Source organism: Pecten maximus, chromosome 4, assembly GCF_902652985.1.
Source record: "Pecten maximus chromosome 4, xPecMax1.1, whole genome shotgun sequence".
In the NCBI taxonomy this organism is placed as follows: domain Eukaryota; kingdom Metazoa; phylum Mollusca; class Bivalvia; order Pectinida; family Pectinidae; genus Pecten; species Pecten maximus.
In genome coordinates, this window is record NC_047018.1 from 11,627,040 (window position 1) to 11,646,595 (window position 19,556).

At 36.8% G+C, this 19,556-nt stretch overlaps 1 protein-coding gene across 1 annotated transcript; it reads right to left on the reverse strand.

Moving 5' to 3' along the window:
• Positions 1-2,264: 2,264 nt before the first annotated feature.
• LOC117325235 lies at positions 2,265-18,849 on the reverse strand. The gene is made up of 4 exons (XM_033881330.1): positions 15,826-18,849; positions 8,153-8,334; positions 7,634-7,678; positions 2,265-5,245 (listed from the first exon to the last, which is right to left on the reverse strand). Exons 1-4 carry the CDS (start codon positions 17,676-17,678, stop codon positions 5,196-5,198), a joined length of 2,130 nt encoding a protein of 709 aa, XP_033737221.1. The 5' UTR covers positions 17,679-18,849; the 3' UTR covers positions 2,265-5,195.
• Positions 18,850-19,556: the final 707 nt, after the last annotated feature.

The window sequence follows — 19,556 nt, forward strand, 5'->3', positions numbered from 1 at the left end:
ACAATGGACAACCAAAATTAAACTAGAACTGTCGCCAGGATGGCTGACTAATACCCTCGCAATCCGCATAAGTCAATGGACAACTGCAACTTATTTAGAGGCTAACTAAGATAGGCTGTGTATGCCCCTATTTCTGAAATTCAGAAACACAGATTTTTGAAGAGTTGTCTGGACCAGCTACCATATCAATAAAAAATTGGAATTTAAACAGCTGCATGCACATCTGCACATGTTCCCTAACATTCCCGTAACTGCACGTTTTATAACATTCCCGTAAAGTTCTGTGAAAATTGGTTCATAAGTTTTGGAGTAGTTGTCCGGACAAGTAAAACCTATGAATAGTGACCAGTAACCATGGCAACCAAAATTTTAGAATTTTAACAGCTGCATGCATATCCACATATGTCCCTCTCTATTTGTGTGAAGTGGCATTGGAATCGGCCCACCGGTTTAGGAAGAGTTGTCCAGACAAGCAAGATGTGTCTACAGACAGATGGACGGACAACCCGATTCCAGTACCCCACACCCCACCCCCAACTCCGTTGCGAGGGTATAACAAGAGATCCCAGAGGGATCTTGGTGCCCACCATTGAATGATCTTGATAGGTTCCATGTCAGATTGATCGCTCTATTTTTCCCTTCCTCTTACTAATTTGTGCAAATTGAGAAACATCCCTCCAGTACTTTTCAAACAAGGGGAACCTATATATGAGATTTGAGATTTAGCGATAATGACTGTCTGTTGGCCATGTTGTTTTCCGACTGGTCCCAAAATGTATAATGCATAACAAGGGGCCAAGGGGAACCTACATATGAAATTTGAGAAAGATTCCTTCAGTACTTTATGAGAAATAGCGATAACAAACTTCAATTGTCAACATCCAAGATGGCTGCCTGTCGGCCATGCTGATTTCCGACTGATCCCAAAATGTATAATGCATAATAAGGGACCAAGGGGAACCTACACATGAAATTTGAGAAAGATTCCTTCAGTACTTTCTGAGAAATAGCAATAACAAACTTCAATTGTCAAAATCCAAGATTGCTGCCTGTCGGCCATGTTTTTTTCTGACTGGTCCCAAAATTATATATGCATAACTAGGCATAGGGGGAACCTACATATGAAATTTGAGAAAGATCCCTTCAGTACATTCTTAGAAATAGCGATAACAATCTTCAATTGTCAAAATACAAGATTGCTGCCTGTCGGCCATGTTGTTTTCCGACTGGTTCCAAAATGCAATATGCATAAACAATGAACCGAGGGGAACCTACATATGAAATTTGAGAAAGATCCCTTTAGTACTTTCTGAGAAATAGTGATAACAAACTTCAATTGTCAAAATTCAAGATGGCTGCCTGTCGACCATGTTGTTTTCTAATAGGTCTCAAAATGCAATATGTATAACTAGGCACCAAGGGGAACATAATATGAAATTTGAGAAATATCCCTTCAGTACTTTCTGAGAAATAGCGATAACAAACTTCATTTGTCAAAATCCAAGATGGCTGCCTGTCGGCCATGTTGTTTTCCGATAGGTCTCAAAATGCAATGTGCATAACTAGGCACCAAGGGGAACCTACATAGGAAATTTGAGAAAGATCCCTTCAGCACTTTCTGAGAAATAGCGATAACAAACTTCAATTGTCAAAATCCAAGATGGCTGCCTGTCGGCCATGCTGTTTTCCGATAGGTCTTAAAATGCATTATGCATAACTAGGCACCAAGGGGAACATACATAGGAAATTTGAGAAAGATCCCTTCAGTACTTTCTGAGAAATAGCGATAACAAGAATTGTTTACGGACGGACAACGGACGCAGGGCGATTTGAATAGCCCACCATCTGATGATGGTGTGCTAAAAAGCACAACAAACCAAGACAGGTAGGGAGCATCGAATTATGCACTTCAGATCTTCACCTTAGGTGATGAGGCAGACACTCTTTCCAACTGAGCTATTGCGACCACTGAATGGGAAGACAGTTTGATGGTATGTATTAGTCCTGGCTGACCCTCAGGGGCTAATGGGTAGGGCCAGGATGGGCCAAAATATATTAGAACTCAGGTGATCATAAGGTCCAGGGTTTCTTGACCTGTGAAGCCTAAACATGATATATCATTCCATTTAGGCCAACAAGTTGTTATAATTCTTCTTTGCTTAAACCAATACAATTAATGCAACTTGTTGATATGATTATTATTTAAGTGATCAAGTTCCATATGGGATGAGGTATGGTAATGGCAAATCTAGTGACAAAGTGAAAACAGTCCTGTGTGATTTTTTTATTCAAAATATACGAACATTGGATCTCATGAGTACTTATACTATGGAGAATGTTTTTACATTATTTTAACATATCTTAAAATCACAATAAAAGTTTGTAAACATTCCAATAATGAATTTATTCTTTAGTGAATTAAGTATTTATTACAATGTCATTTTTACCAGTGAAACATCGAAAATTATTCATTTTACAAAAGTGATATTTCGCACTGGTGAAAAATATCGCTTTTTCTGATTTGACCAATCAAAACACTCCTTACAAACGACGATTGGAAAATTTAAAAGCTGACTCGGTATATTTTTACTATAAAAATGTAATAACAGAATATCTATCAGTATCTTCAGTTATAGCAAATACATTTCACACTCATGCTGTGCACTCGTGAAAAATATCAAAATATTAGCCCTATTGTGAAATATATTTGGCATTAATACTGAAGACACTTTGATATTCTCTATTGATTTACCAGTATTACTGAAATTGACAGATTTCTGTTAAGAAATTTGTATACAAATAATAAATATGTTTGTAAGTATGCTAACTGATCAAACCTTTAACAAACTGCATTAGGGCACATTTAGATAATATAAACCTGTGCCTTCTTAAAAAAAATTGCTGAATCACGATGACACTAATGAAACAGTTTTCGATGATGAATATTTTTGATGTTATGATTTATCATATAGCTAATCTAGGCTGTTTGAATTTTAAGTTTATGCCCTAAAATTTGAGTGTGTCAAAACAAGTATGATTACATTATACATTATTAGCATTTAAACTTTGACCACCAATATTTGAGTAGAACTCTGATGTTAATGTATTAAAATGTAAATATAAATCAATTATTAATGTGCCGGGATGTAATTATCAACCAATAATTTTGAGGGAAGCATGAACTGTTCTGTACAGATACATTTACAAATTATTTCTTTTTACAGTGTATGAACGAATTTATTATATAATACCCATTCTAAATTACAATACATAATCATAATTAATGATACCTTTTTTTCCACATTAATAAAAAGTACTTTAGTAAATGAATACAAAATTAGGCATTCAAAAATCACAAATTATATAGCATTCTTCTAATAATTGGGGGAGGGGGAGTCAGATTATTCTCTAAATCAATGTTGACAACAAATGTACAGAAGTATTAAAGCGATTCACTTTACATTAGATGAAAATATGATAAGAGTACTGCTTGGAAGAACAATATATGTATGAATATATTGCATAGAAATAATATACTCTCCCCATACACTACGAAGTCAACAATACAGTTGATATTATGACTAAAATTGGTAGAAAACTGTAGACATAAACAAAGGGTGATAACTTTGACAACAACAGTTGAATCAATGCCTCTCGGGGAAGACTGAATACCATGATTATAAAGCCTACTAAGTTTTTAAAGAAAGATGTCAAAAAATGTAGGATCTCTGGACAAAAATCAAACAAAACACTGAAATAAACAAAGGACAATAACTTTTGCAAAAGAGGTTGAATACAAATGCGGTTTAAGGAAACACGGCTTTATATCATGATTATAAAGCATACCAAGTTTAAAAAAGATCGGTTGTAAAAATGTAGTTTATTAAAGTTAAAAATGCACTATAAGTGACCCGTTTTTGGACTAGGCATTTAGAACCCATGGGTTCTTAAAGGGTCAGCAACTTGCCAAATATAGATAATAATCCCAATGCGAGGCATGATTACTGTTACTGTAGCGGACAGTTCATGGAAGTTTCTTAGTCATGTTTCTAATTTTTTACCAAATCAGACAAGATGTAAAACGAGGTCACTTTGATCAACGTTTTAAGTTTTTGATTTGTCTTTAACCATACATTTATTTAACAGGTACTTCAAAATATCATTTTTACTCTTTTTTCACACCCGTTACCTTTGATATCTGAAATTTCTATGTGCCCAGAAAAACAAATCTCACATTTCGAATAGCATACCATATACAGCTAACTTTAATTTTTTTTCTGCAAAATATATCTTTGCTTCATCATGTGATGATAAACTGGTCATCATTAAGATAATGAAATGTGACCTTAACATTTGACCAAATGACCTTGACATTTTACCTTCAGTTAGCTGACTCCTTGATTAATTGTGACAACCTTGCTTAATAGTGTCATAACAAAATGTTCATCATTGAATATATACAGAAAAGACTTTACATTTGACCAAATAACCTTGACCTTTAGCCAGCCGACTCCTTATTAAATTCTGATAGACTGCTTCAAAATGTCATAGCAAAACACTCATTAGTGAAAAGATACATGACTGATGACCTTGACATTAGGTCAGTTGTCTCCTTGTTTAATTCACCCAAGCTTTGCCTCATCAGTTTCTAGAAAAAAATCATCAGTGAAAAAAGTATTTGACCTAATGACCTTAATCTTTGACCAATAGCATCGCGACCTTTAGTCAGTTGACGCCTTGCTTAATCTGACCAAAGAATGTCCCTGACCATTGTATCTAATGACCATGACCTTGACCTCTGACCTTGATTGTTTAATTGGTCTGTGTTTTTGTGAACTAAATATCTTAACCAAATTTCTTAAAAATCGGTTATCGGCCGAGAACAATATTTGTGGGCGGAAAGAAAGACTGTGATAACTCTAGGGTACCCGTATCCCTTATAAAAGTTTACACCGGACAGGCCGGCAGACGACGAAATACCATGATACTAAAATGAATAAATATTTTGTGTAAGTATCTACATTGCACAAATTGATTATTGCATATGTGAACATATTTTAAAAATATTCTGTCTCCTGGTGAAGTACTGCATCGCCGATACTGAATGATGAAGTGATGTGTTTGATGCATGTTTAACAAGACTAGACTCCGTGTCGGTAATGATCGGTCACAACAGAGACCCGATCAAGCTCTCATTAACATTTGGATGTTTTTCTTCGGAATCGTTTTGGTCGAGGAGGCCGTTCTGTAACGAAAGAAAAGAAGTGTAAAATCTTTAGAGTAACATATTTTCAAAAACTGAAATGATATTTCTACTATCAGGACATGACATAATTGTAATTTTGTTCCACTGTAATGGTAAAACATTGTAGTTACGTTCTACTGTAAGGGTATATAACATTGTAGTTACGTTCTACTGTAAGGGTATATAACATTGTAGTTACGTTCTACTGTAAGGGTATATACCATTAAAGTTACGTTCTACTGTAAGGGTATATAACATTGTATAGTTACGTTCTACTGTAAGGGTATATAACATTGTATAGTTACGTTCTACTATAAGTAGATAACATTGTAGTTACGTCCTACTGTAAGGGTATATAACATTGTAGTCACGTTCTACTGTAAGGGTATATAACATTGTAGTTTCGTTCTACTATAAGGATATACAACATTGTAGTTACGTTCTTCTGTAAGGGTATATAACATTGTATAGTTACGTTCTACTGTAAGGGTATATAACATTGTATAGTTACGTTCTACTGTAAGGGTATATAACATTGTAGTTACGTTCTACTGTAAGGGTATATAACATTGTAGTTACGTTCTACTGTAAGTGTATATAACATTGTAGTTACGTTCTACTGTAAGTGTATATAACATTGTAGTCACGTTCTACTGTAAGGGTATATAACATTGTAGCTACGTTCTACTGTAAGGGTATATAACATTGTAGTTATGTTCTACTGTAAGGGTATATAACATTGTAGTTACGTTCTACTGTAAGGGTATATAACACTGTAGTTACGTTCTACTGTAAGGGTATATAACATTGTATAGTTACGTTCTACTGTAAGGGTATATAACATTGTAGTTACGTTCTACTGTAAGGGTATATAACATTGTAGTTACGTTCTACTGTAAGTGTATATAACATTGTAGTCACGTTCTACTGTAAGGGTATATAACATTGTAGTTACGTTCTACTGTAAGGGTATATAACACTGTAGTTACGTTCTACTGTAAGGGTATATAACATTGTAGTTACGTTCTACTGTAAGGGTATATAACACTGTAGTTACGTTCTACTGTAAGGGTATATAACATTGTATAGTTACGTTCTACTGTAAGGGTATATAACATTGTAGTTACGTTCTACTGTAAGGGTATATAACATTGTAGTTACGTTCTACTGTAAGTGTATATAACATTGTAGTCACGTTCTACTGTAAGGGTATATAACATTGTAGTTACGTTCTACTGTAAGGGTATATAACATTGTAGTTACGTTCTACTGTAAGGGTATATAACATTGTAGTTACGTTCTACTGTAAGGGTATATAACATTGTAGTTACGTTCTACTGTAAGGGTATATAACATTGTAGTTACGTCCTACTGTAAGGGTATATAACATTGTAGTTACGTTCTACTGTAAGGGTATATAACATTGTAGTTACGTTCTACTGTAAGGGTATATAACACTGTATAGTTACGTTCTATTGTAAGGGTATATAACATTGTAGTTACGTTCTACTGTAAGGGTATATACCATTGTAGTTACGTTCTACTGTAAGGGTATATAACATTGTAGTTACGTTCTACTGTAAGGGTATATAACATTGTAGTTATGTTCTACTATAAGGGTATATAACATTGTAGTTACGTTCTACTGTAAGGGTATATAACATTGTAGTTACGTTCTACTGTAAGGGTATATAACATTGTAGTTACGTTCTACTGTAAGGGTATATAACATTGTAGTTACGTTCTACTGTAAGGGTATATAACATTGTATAGTTACGTTCTACTATAAGTATATAACATTGTATAGTTACGTTCTACTGTGAGGGTATATAACATTGTAGTTACGTTCTACTGTAAGGGTATATAACATTGTAGTTACGTTCTACTGTAAGGGTATATAACATTGTAGTTACGTCCTACTGTAAGGGTATGTAACATTGTAGTTACGTTCTACTGTAAGGGTATATAACATTGTATAGTTACGTTCTACTGTAAGGGTATATAACATTGTAGTTACGTTCTACTGTAAGGGTATATAACATTGTAGTTACGTTCTACTGTAAGGGTGTATAACATTGTAGTTACGTTCTACTATAAGTATATAACATTGTAGTTACAGTATACTGTATTGATGCCACATCGTAGTTACAGTAAACTGTAACGATGTCACATCGTAGTTACATTCTGTTTTAATGATGCCACATCGTAGTTACATTCTGCTGTATTGATGCCACATCGTAGTTACAATAAACTGTAACGATGTCACATCGTAGTTACATTCTGTTTTAATGATGCCACATCGTAGTTACATTCTGTTTTAATGATGCCACACCGTAGTTACATTCTAATGTAATGATGCCAGATTGCGTCTAGACATTATTAGCTTACCTGGTTTCGGGTTTGGCACACTGTAAGCCTCGTATATACACTCATCTGGAAAACAGAAAAAAACACAGTACATTTACAATTCACCTGATACATCCGGAGTAGTTGTGTGCTCGGTATAGAGCTACAAGGTCATTGACTGACTTTAATTCTATTTTATTATTTTTTAAGGTATTGTTTGGCCATACAAAATAACGTTTTGTGTGGGGCGGTTCGACCATTAAACTAATGGTTCGTGATCGAGATGACCAACCGGGTTTACAGAAAAACATGCAATATGAAATATCTGCCTGAAATCAATGTTATTTCAACAAAAATTCTAAACATATCATAACAAGAGGCTTAGGCGAATGTACAAGTGGTTTCGTTTCGCTTTTACTATAGTAATCAATATAGCTCGTTATCACGTCAAGTAACGCGATAGTATTCGAGGATACAGTATATTTCATATAGAATTTTTAATGTTGGAACTGTTTTTTTTTTTTTTTTTATTTGTAATTAAGTAGGATTTTGAATCATTACCAGCATAGACTATATCATCCTGTGCGAACTCCCTGACTGTAGCTGCCTTTAGGTCGCTCTCGCTTTTGTATTGAACCTCCGACTTTTCCTCTAGCTTCTTTGATTGACGTGAATTTTGTGGAAGGGTAGACAGCGATTTGTTCTTCTTTCTCCACAGGTTGTACTTTTCCTCCTCGCTCGCCCTTAACATAATTAAATAAAATAATCATACACGTATTTGCTTTGTAACATTAAAAGACTGCAGAATCTTACATCACATTAGTAAATACGAATAGCAAATATCGCAGATGCATTGTCATCCAACTATCACCCAGAAACACATCATTACGTCAACTACAACAGATAGTCCCCATTACGGTAACGTATGTATGAAACTGCCCAACCAGCCGAGTATCAGTGACGAACATTCAATGGTATTGATATACTATCGTACTACAGTACTGTCAATCTCGTGTTTAACACTACAAAACACATGCTTTATAATAAATATCATTTTCAACACTACAAAACACGTGTTTCATGTGCATCATTACAAAACACGTGTTTTATAATAAATAGCATGTTCAACACTACAAAACACGTGTTTGATTATAAAAATCATGTTCAACACTACAAAACACGTGACTCATAATAAATATCACAGTGGCGTAGGAAGCGGGGGGGCAGGGGGGGGGGGCAAACATATCTTTTTGCCCCCCCCCCCCCCCCCCCCCCCCACTTTTTGACATCGAAAATCTAAAAAAGGGGAAAAAACACGAATTTGTATATTCATTTCGATAAATATCTGTATATTTTCGAACCGATAATGTTTTCTTGAAGGCAACGATAAAAACTGTATCTTGTACATCCGGAACATTCCGACTTTTATACTAGTATATCGATCCTCAGACCTGTGTGTCGGTCGTCTGCACTAGCCTGGTAAGTCAATATTCATATCTTAATACGAAATTTTGCTTAACTTCATCACATAGATTCAATAAGTTGATGATAATTTGTGAAGTTAATTGAGTTCATAATGAGAACAAGACAGAAACACAACATGAATAAGAATGTGCGGTTTTAACGTGGATCGAGTGATACTATTTACCAACAGGTACGAGGAAATACAAAAAAAAAATCGGCTCGCGCCTACGGCGCTCGCTTTATCACTAAATTACTGCCCCCCCCTTTTCGATTGCAGATCCGCAGGGGGACTTTGCCACCCTGGTACCCGCTTGGCGGCCCCCAGACCTCTCGCAAAAAGGGGAAAAAAATCGGCTCGCGCCTACGGCGCTCGCATGAACACTTAATTACTGGACCCCCCTTTCGAAAACTCATGGATCCGCGCCTGATCCCGAATTATTGGAAATGTGCTATATTTCATTTTCCGCGGAGGGCTTAGACCCCCTTGAACCCCCTATCAGGGCGCTGCCCAGGACCCACTGGGCGGCCCCTCAGACCCCTCGTTAAAAAAAATTGGCTCGGGCCTACGGCACTCGCATTATTACTAAATTACTGGACCCCCAACCCTTTCGAAAATCCAGGCCGGACCTGGTGATTCATGTTTTGCCATACATGATATTTCCTGATTTGCGTAAATAACTTATTTTGTACTACATAAATTATCAAAATTATCATGGGATGTTGAAATGATAATTATTGGCTAATTTTGCGGAGATGGCATACGATTTGTTTAGTGCGTAAAATTTAAGGTTAAAAAAAATTTTGCCCCCCCACTTTTTGACGACTTCCTACGCCACTGTATCATGTTCATCATTACAAAACACGTGTTTTATAATAAATATCATGTTCCACACTACAAAACACGTGTTTCATGTTCAACATTACAAAACACGTGTTTTATTATCAATAGCATGTTCAAAACTACAAAACACGTGTTTTATAATAAATATCATGTTCAACACTACAAAACACGTGTTTCATGTGCATCATTACAAAACACGTGTTTTATAATAAATAGCATGTTCAACACTACAAAACACGTGTTTGATTATAAAAATCATGTTCAACACTACAAAACACGTGTTTTATAATAAATATCATGTTCAACACTATAAAACACGTGTTTTATACTAAATATCATGTTCAACACTACAAAACACGTGTTTCATGTTCAACATTACAAAATATGTGTTTTATTATAAATAGCATGTTCAACACTACAAAACACGTGTTTTATAATAAATATCATGTTCAACACTTCAAAACACGTGTTTTATAATAAATATCATGTTCAACACTACAAAACTCGTGTTTCATGTTCAACATTACAAAACACGTGTTTTATTATCAATATTATGTTCCACACTACAAAACTCGTGTTTTATAATAAATATCATGTTCAACACTACAAAACACGTGTTTTATACTAAATATCATGTTCAACACTACAAAACACGTGTTTCATGTTCAACATTACAAAATACGTGTTTTATTATAAATAGCATGTTCAACACTACAACACACGTGTTTTATAATAAATATCATGTTCCACACTACAAAACACGTGTTTCATGTTCAACATTACAAAATATGTGTTTTATAATAAATATCATGTTCAACACTACAAAACTCGTGTTTCATGTTCATCATTACAAAACACGTGTTTTATAATAAATATCATGTTCCACACTACAAAACACGTGTTTCATGTTCAACATTACAAAATATGTGTTTTATTATAAATAGCATGTTCAACACTACAAAACACGTGTTTTATAATAAATATCATGTTCAACACTACAAAACTCGTGTTTTATTATCAATATTATGTTCCACACTACAAAACTCGTGTTTTATAATAAATATCATGTTCAACACTACAAAACACGTTTTATAATAAATATCATGTTCAACACTACAAAACACGTGTTTTATGTTCAACATTACAAAACCCGTATTTAATAATAAATATCATGTTCAACACTACAAAACTCGTGTTTTATTTAATATTATAAATATCATGTTCCACACTACAAAACTCGTGTTTCATGTTCAACATTACAACACACGAGTTTTATACTCAATATCATGTTCAACACTTCAAGACACGTTTTTTATTATAAATATCATATTCGACACTACAAAACACGTGTTTCATGTTCATCATACAAAATACGTGTTTTATAATAAATATCATGTTCAACACTACAAAACTCGTGTTTCATGTTCAACATTACAACACACGAGTTTTATACTCAATATCATGTTCAACACTTCAAGACACGTTTTTTATTATAAATATCATATTCGACACTACAAAACACGTGTTTCATGTTCATCATACAAAATACGTGTTTTATAATAAATATCATGTTCAACACTACAAAACTCGTGTTTCATGTTCATCATTACAAAACACGTGTTTTATAATAAATATCATGTTCAACACTACAAAACACGTGTTTCATGTTCAACATTACAAAATACGTGTTTTATTATAAATAGCATGTTCAACACTACAAAACTCGTGTTTCATGTTCATCATACAAAATACGTGTTTTATTATAAATATCATGTTCAACACTACAAAACATGTGTTTGTTTATTTAAGCATTGAACTGTTACCAAATGGTAGTATACAGTCGATATGAATACAATTTGGGTGACAGATAAATAGAATACATGAAATATTTATCCGTCACCCAAATTGTAATCATATCGACTGTATACTACCATTTGGTAACAGTTCAATGCTGATATTTACATTCATAATTTTATTTTATTTACTGTAGCTTAATTTGGCGCTTCCCCTATCACTGACGTCATCAAGTTCAAATACCGGAACAGCCGAAATTTCCAGAAGGATTAATATAGTCCCTCATGTCGTTATTAATAGCAAACACATAAAATGGTTTTGCACAAATTTGGCTTTATTTTCTATTTCATATACGTTTGAAGATATCGAAAAATTATTCAAAATTGCAGAATTTCTTATTGTTTAAAATCCAAAGCCGTTTTTCGGCGCAATGCTGTTAACATTTAGAAGTGATGCGGCGTTGAACGGGTATTGCACAGGACAGATTCGATTCCTCGGAAACACTAAGTTTCTATCGACTGAATTTACGTTATTTTCAGAAGAATATCAGTTCTTAAATTCTAAATGAAAGTCGTATTGACAGTAGGTGAAAACGATTTCAAGGGTATTTCGTTCGAAACAGATCCCAGTCAATGAGTCTAACCACAGGGGCATGTCTAGTTTTATATTACAAAAAATAGTCGGAAATACCTATATATATTATATATATAGGTATTTCCGACTATTTTTTGTAATATAAAACTAGACATGCCCCTGTGGTCTAACCGGTCACATCTTAGCAGACGATTTTCAACTTCACAGGGGCTCGATTTTGCAAGGTAGGCCTTTGACATCAGTGAATAATCACAAAACTAAAATCCAATATACATACACAACCGGAAACCATGTCGATATTCCCGACTTTTTACAAGATTTTTTTTTACTGGACTTTTAATGTTGTCGTGTCCTACATTTCTGAAAATATTCAGAAACGAGCCCCTGTGAGTGTGACGACATTGACTTGACAATTTGATAATTCCTAGATCATGAACGGCGCTTATACTTATTTTGAGTTGACTACATTTTGTTTTAATTATAAAATGTTACTCTCATAACTTGTGAAGTTGCATTATTTTTTTGTTGTGGATTATAAATGCTAGCATTCGAAATAACCAAGTCGAAAGTAACTGGCGGCCATTGTTTTGACCAGCAACACCTGGGGCTGTATTCCTACTCTGACCGAATCACTGTAAATTGTAGTATACAGTCTCATGAATACAATTTAGTTTACTAACGACATATAGGCAAATGCCAAACAGAATGTAAATATAAACATTACGACTCGGCTCGCCCTCTTTTGTGATCATATGACAATGCATACGATTTAAGCTATCCGTCAAGGTATGCGTGAATGACAGTCGTACCCCAAAATACATTGTAGGCCTAAGTCAGTCTGACATTGAGTCAAAACACATTTCAATACGATATCATATATCTACATGGAAATGACGTCAGTTCCACCCTGAAAGTGAAGAATAAAACTACGGAAATCTGTTCTCGCCAATTAATGTTATGGTACACTTCCGCATACTTATATTACAACACATATATGTACATCTAACACAATATGGTTAGAATGTCATTCTCATTCACTCTAGTTAATTATATTGTCTACAAGGAATTTCCTCTGGGATGTAGTGTGTAATTGTTTGTATTAGAGGGAAAATCCAACGACCTGACCGGGACTCGAACCAGAGATATCCGAACTCTTAGACGGACGCTCCATTCGTTACCGAACAAACCGGATATGATACTGGTCATAACAATGACCTGGTGAAACCGTTAACTGTTCTCCTCGCCAACCCTAATCAGATTAATTTTGATTCATTATGCAGCAGTGTCTTTGTCTGGGTACTTCATGACAAGAGACTAGCTTCGACTCACAGTCAAGGGACGTTGTTAGCCTCGCCCGACCCCTACTGTATTGTTTACCAGGGTAGCTTGGCCATCTTGGCCAATATGACCAGCATTGATAGTTTGTTTAGTATGTTAACACTCTTTAACTAAAACCATCTTCAGATAGCGTTTACAAGAATAATGAAAGTTAATTATTTACTTCGAGTAAAACTCTGAAAAATGATCAATAGTTCCAAGAAAGTACTTGGGACATCATCAGCTTCAGTGGATCGGTTTTGTTGATCAGGCTATTCATATTCATATCATAACAAATATCGAGGAGACGATGTTCCCAGGTCAAATACACCATGGGGATGTTTCTAGGTCACATTCACAATGGGTGTTTCTGTGTCACATTCACAATGGGGATGTTTCTAGGTCACATTCACAATGGGGATGTTTCTAGGTCACATACACCATGGGGATGTTTCTAGGTCACATTCACAATGGGGATGTTTCTAGGTCACATACACCGTGGCGATGTTTCTAGGTCACATTCACAATGGGGATGTTTCTAGGTCACATTCACAATCGGGATGTTTCTAGGTCACATACACAATGGGGATGTTTCTAGGTCAAATTCACAATGGGTGTTCCTATGTCACATTCACAATGGGGATGTTTCTATGTCACATACACCATGGATGTTTCTATGTCACATACACCATGGCTGTTTCTAGGTCACATACACCATGGCGATGTTTCTAGGTCACATTCACAATGGGTGTTTCTATGTCACATACACCATAAGGTGTTTGTAGGTCACATTCACAATGGGGATGTTTTATGTCACATACACCATGGATGTTTCTACTCTAGGTCACATACACCATGGGGATGTTTCTAGGTCACATTCACAATGGAAGGTTTCTATGTCACATACACCATGGATGTTTATAGGTCACATACACCATGGTTGTGGATCTAGGTCACATAAACCATGGTTGTGGATATAGGTCACATAAACCATGGGGGCGTTTCTTAGTCACATACACCATGGGGGAGTTTCTATGTCACATAAACCATGGGGGCGTTTCTAGGTCACATAAACCATGGGGGCGTTTCTAAGTCACATGTACCACGGGAGAGTTTTTATGTCACATAAACCATGAGGATGTTTCGAGGTCACATTCACAATGGTTGTTTCTAGGTCACATTCACAATTGATGTTCTATGTCACATAAACCATGGGTGTTGATCTAGGTCACATACACCATGGGGGAGTTTCTAAGTCACATACACCATGGGGGAGTTTCTATGTCACATACACCATGAATGTTTCTAGGTCACATACACAATAGGGGCGTTTCTACGTCATATACATAATTGGGTTTTTATTAGGTTACAATAAATGACGTTGATAATTAAGACCGTCGAGGGTGAAAGCGGTTGCTTGTCGGTTACAAGTCTACAATTAAGGATGTTGCTAGGTTACAACTGTACATGTGAGGAGTTTGCTAAGAATACAACAATACATGAAAGGACGTTGCTAGGTCATAATGTACAGAGGAGGCTGTCGCTAGGTTATAAGTGTACAGGCGAGCATGATGCTAGGTTACAAATGTACAGGCGAGCATGTTGCTAGGTTACAAGTGTACAGACAAACATGTTGCTAGGTTACAAATGTACAGGCGAGCATGTTGCTGGGTCATAATGTACAGAGGAGGCTGTCGCTAGGTTATAAGTGTACAGGCGAGCATGATGCTAGGTTACAAATGTATAGGCGAGCATGTTGCTAGGTTACAAGTGTACAGGCGAGCATGTTGCTTTGTTACAAGTGTACAGGCAAACATGTTGCTAGGTTATAAATGTACAGGCGAGCATGTTGCTAGGTTACAAGTGTACATGCGAGCATGTTGCTAGGTTACAAGTGTACAGGCGAGCATGTTACTAGGATATATTATCTAACAGGAAACATTGTTTATATGTTACACGTGTCGAGGAGATAACTTTGCAAGAGTGAAGTCAGTTAATAGCGTTAAATACTCTGACAATTGGCAACTTACAACCCTGGCAGACTACCATCAAGCACCACGAGACAACAGCATGGTGTAGTTTCGAATAAATGTTTAAAAGGGGAAAGGGAAACACGGAATTTCATATTAGAGAGTATATCCATTCATAAAAGATACATCTTCTATCTAATACTACAAAGTACTTATCAAAAACTGCATCACTTAATGAGATACATTTTATTTACCTTTCTACGAGGCATCCAACGGAGGCGCTTGCTTTAGGGACTTCCGGTGGTTGGTAGTCCTCATATGCTTGGTCGCTGTACTTTACTAAATTATCATAAACGTCTTTTTGGAGTTCCTCTACATCGATCTGAGCCCATGCTTCTTTGGGGGGAAACCGGAAATAACTCGTCGGAAATTGTAATTTCTCTGATAACTTTAAAGTCACGTCATGACGTATTGGCACTTTCATGCAAACTTCGACTTTAGCGTCCAGTCCGGATGTCCGCCGCTGTCGTCGGGATGGTATCGTCGATATGACGACGTATGGGTCGGACACTAAATACTCCAGGCTGATTTCGCGGTCACAGTGTAGCGGCGATCTGGTATCATCAAACGGTAGAAAGTCGACGTCCACTGGCAGCGACACCCGCCCGGAAAATATGGCGTCAGCGCGGAATCCTTTCTCCTTCCCAGGAGGCGGCAGTTCGATCAACTTCAGATCAAGGTCGTCTGGGAGATACAATGCCTTCTTTGACCCATCCTCCAGAATTTTGTAGCATCCTACTACTGGAATATCAACGTAAGTCTTTTTACTGAATTTGATTTTGTATTTAAGAACTGTTAAGGATTTGAACACTAAAACATCGCCGGATCTTAATGAAAATGGCGCGGGAACATCAGAAGCAATATCCTCCATGACCTTGACATTGATTGGTTCATTAAGTTCAATAAGGTCTATGATTGATCTGAAACGCCTTAGCGCTTTCCGAAAACGTCCTTTCACGTTGTTTGAAATACTATAGAAGTCCTTTTCCGTTGTACCTAACAACTTCGGGTCGTGTTCTACATGGTGCACCAACACTTCCAACTCTTGTGAAAAATGTCTTCTGAACGCACCTGGGATGGATTTATAATTTGTAATTACGGCTGTAATTGGAAATTCTGTCTGGAACTCCGTCACAAATTTACGGAGGGAGTATTCCTTTGTCATGGGCTTTTCATGCTCTGATTCCGTACTTGATACTACGTCAAGGTCGAGGTTAAGGTCAATCTTCCATCGGACACCCAAATCATCCTTTGGTGACGCTACAAAGAACACTTCCGGTTTTTGCATTGTTATGATGCCTTTGTGGGTTAAGGGTAGCCCCGTGATTCTGGACAAAGTCAGTTCTTTGTTTGTAATGTTACCATATATGGGCTCGCGATCATCCTTCTCATTTGTCCGAGATTCTTCGACGGCCACAAGATTCATATTTTCACTGGACAGTTTAAGTTTTCTAGACACCACCCCAAATGATATAATTTCTTGTAATGTGTAACTTCTGTCGTCTTCCAGAACAGAAAAGTCTCCGTGACAAGATTTCGGAAGTTGGATTATATTTCCTTTCTCGTCCTCACATTCCATAAATATTTGTTCGTCCATTGGACTACGGATTTTTCGATGGAATCTGAATGTTTCATCTTTACGGAAAATAGCAGGCAAGTATGGGTCATCGTAGCCTTTGTTGGCCTGGAATTTCATCGGAAAGACTTCCAATAAATCGCCCACGGTTGGATATATCTTTGGTTTATCTCCAGAAGGGTGTGAACACATTGGCGAAACAATTTTGAATTTGATGGCAGTTTTGGCTGGGACTCTGGCGACCCGCCTTGACCCAGTATCGGTGTCAAAAAATGACAGATTAATGTTGTCCACGGCGAGCGTGTGTAGATAGATGAAGTCACCTTTTTTTATCCCCGTTCTCCGGTACACACCCTTCAGATCCTTCCCTCCAACTACCCTGACGAACTTGGGCAGTTTATAACACTCTGTGATGTCCTTCAGAGAGAATAGCTGTCGGGTCTCCGACAATTTAGTGTCAGAGGACGCCATCTTTATATCCCACAATCTATAACGGAAACACTTACCTGTGTTGACATTTACACAACCTCACTCACGTGGAATGTTTAAAACGTTAGTGCCCCCTATCTCCAGACGGGTACACCACCGATTGTATTGGAATATCGATCAATTTGGACGCCATATTTGCTTACACCTGTGTAAAACACAGATATGGCTGTGTTAAGGCTGTACCTGTAGAGCTGGGGTCGTTTATTTTCCACATAATATATTACACTAATTATCACGCTGTGTATTCCGCACGGCCAATTAACATACACATCCTATAAAGTTCGTCTTTATTTTCCCAGAACACACACGTCCATGACGAAAATCTATTTATATACGTTATATTTCGTCCTAATCATGCTGTGTCCGGCGATATAATTCACAATGTCCTACAAATCCACCAGATCGCTGTGATGTTTATCAATGGACAACTACTGTACATATGTACGCCCAGATGCCCCAAGGTATATATGTGTCCGACACGCTGGATTGATTCCTAGGGTAAATATAGCCTACCTGGATTTTCCACGTCAATGTTTAAAGCTCCAAAAATACCGGTCGAGAGTTTTAAATAGATCACGATGGTCTGGTTCTGTTTAGTTAATAGTTCCTGGTAAAAGGCCAAAGATGAGCCACGTTGTACATACTATTTGAAGTACCAACAACCTGTTGGTAATTTGGACACAAAAAAAAACCCATTCAGTCCTATTCAGTCCTAGAGTACCTGGCGAGTCACCATATACCTCAGAAATGATCCACAAAACTAGTTAATTATGTTTTGTACAGCGGGTTAATGGGCCAAAAACCAAAGGTCACTGGACTTACACCCATTAGAAAACGATCACACTTAAAAGTTCCGTCAAAAACTTTGTTTCTCTCACCAGTGCCTTTGTTCGGGGACGTACATACATCTCCGTAACTATGTCCCTGCTCTGCTGCCACTTTTTATTGGACAAGAGAAAGTTTCATTGAGCGATTGCGGCTCCGGCGTGATACACTACTGTAGGGAGTCCCCGAGTTTAGCGATTGTCTGCATACATAGCATACTCCAGAAGGTGTTATTTCAGCTGCTGTATCTCTAACCCGCTACCTTTTTATACTGATTCTTCTCTGGTTTCCACAATAACACTTCTCCGGTTCTAAAAACCTCTACACGTTTGGCTCATATAATGGAATTCTTCCGTCATTTCTCACATAACCAATTTCTTTCCTTCTCTACCTTGGGAGCTCTCGACTGCCACCACGTGATTGGTGTGTACCCACGGTAACATGGCTACTTATTGTGGCTGCAGTATTGAGAAGTTACACATTTTGTAATCTACTCATAATTTGCCTCAAAGCCAAAAGTTGCCTGCCAGACGTAGCGTGGTAACAATTTAATAACGGCTGCATACCCCTGTTGTATTTTAGGCTGGGCAATGTTATGCGTTAAAAAGGAAACCGTTCTACCTCACTGCATGAAATTCAGTTTTACTAGGCCCACAGGACAGGGTCCGGCGCAGCAGACGTTACTATGGTAATAATGGTCACGCTGTATTGGACTCCTATTGTGTTGCACCGTTTAGACGTTTGAAACATATAGCCGTTATATCTTAATTCCACATCAAAGATTAGATATACTTTGTTAATGCTCTCTGATGCTGGGATGGTACAGATCCCGTTTTGAGAAATTAACCTCCGTCTTGAGAAGTCCATACATAAACCGCTTCAAAGCCTTTTATCGAAGTAGGTAAATGTGCTACATCCTTCAGCTGAAGTACCCCAACCTCATGAACTACCATCTTTTGTCTTTCTGATCGATACGCTTGGTAATTACTTCAATGACTTTTACCGCATTCGAAATGGCCTATCTGGTATCGCCAA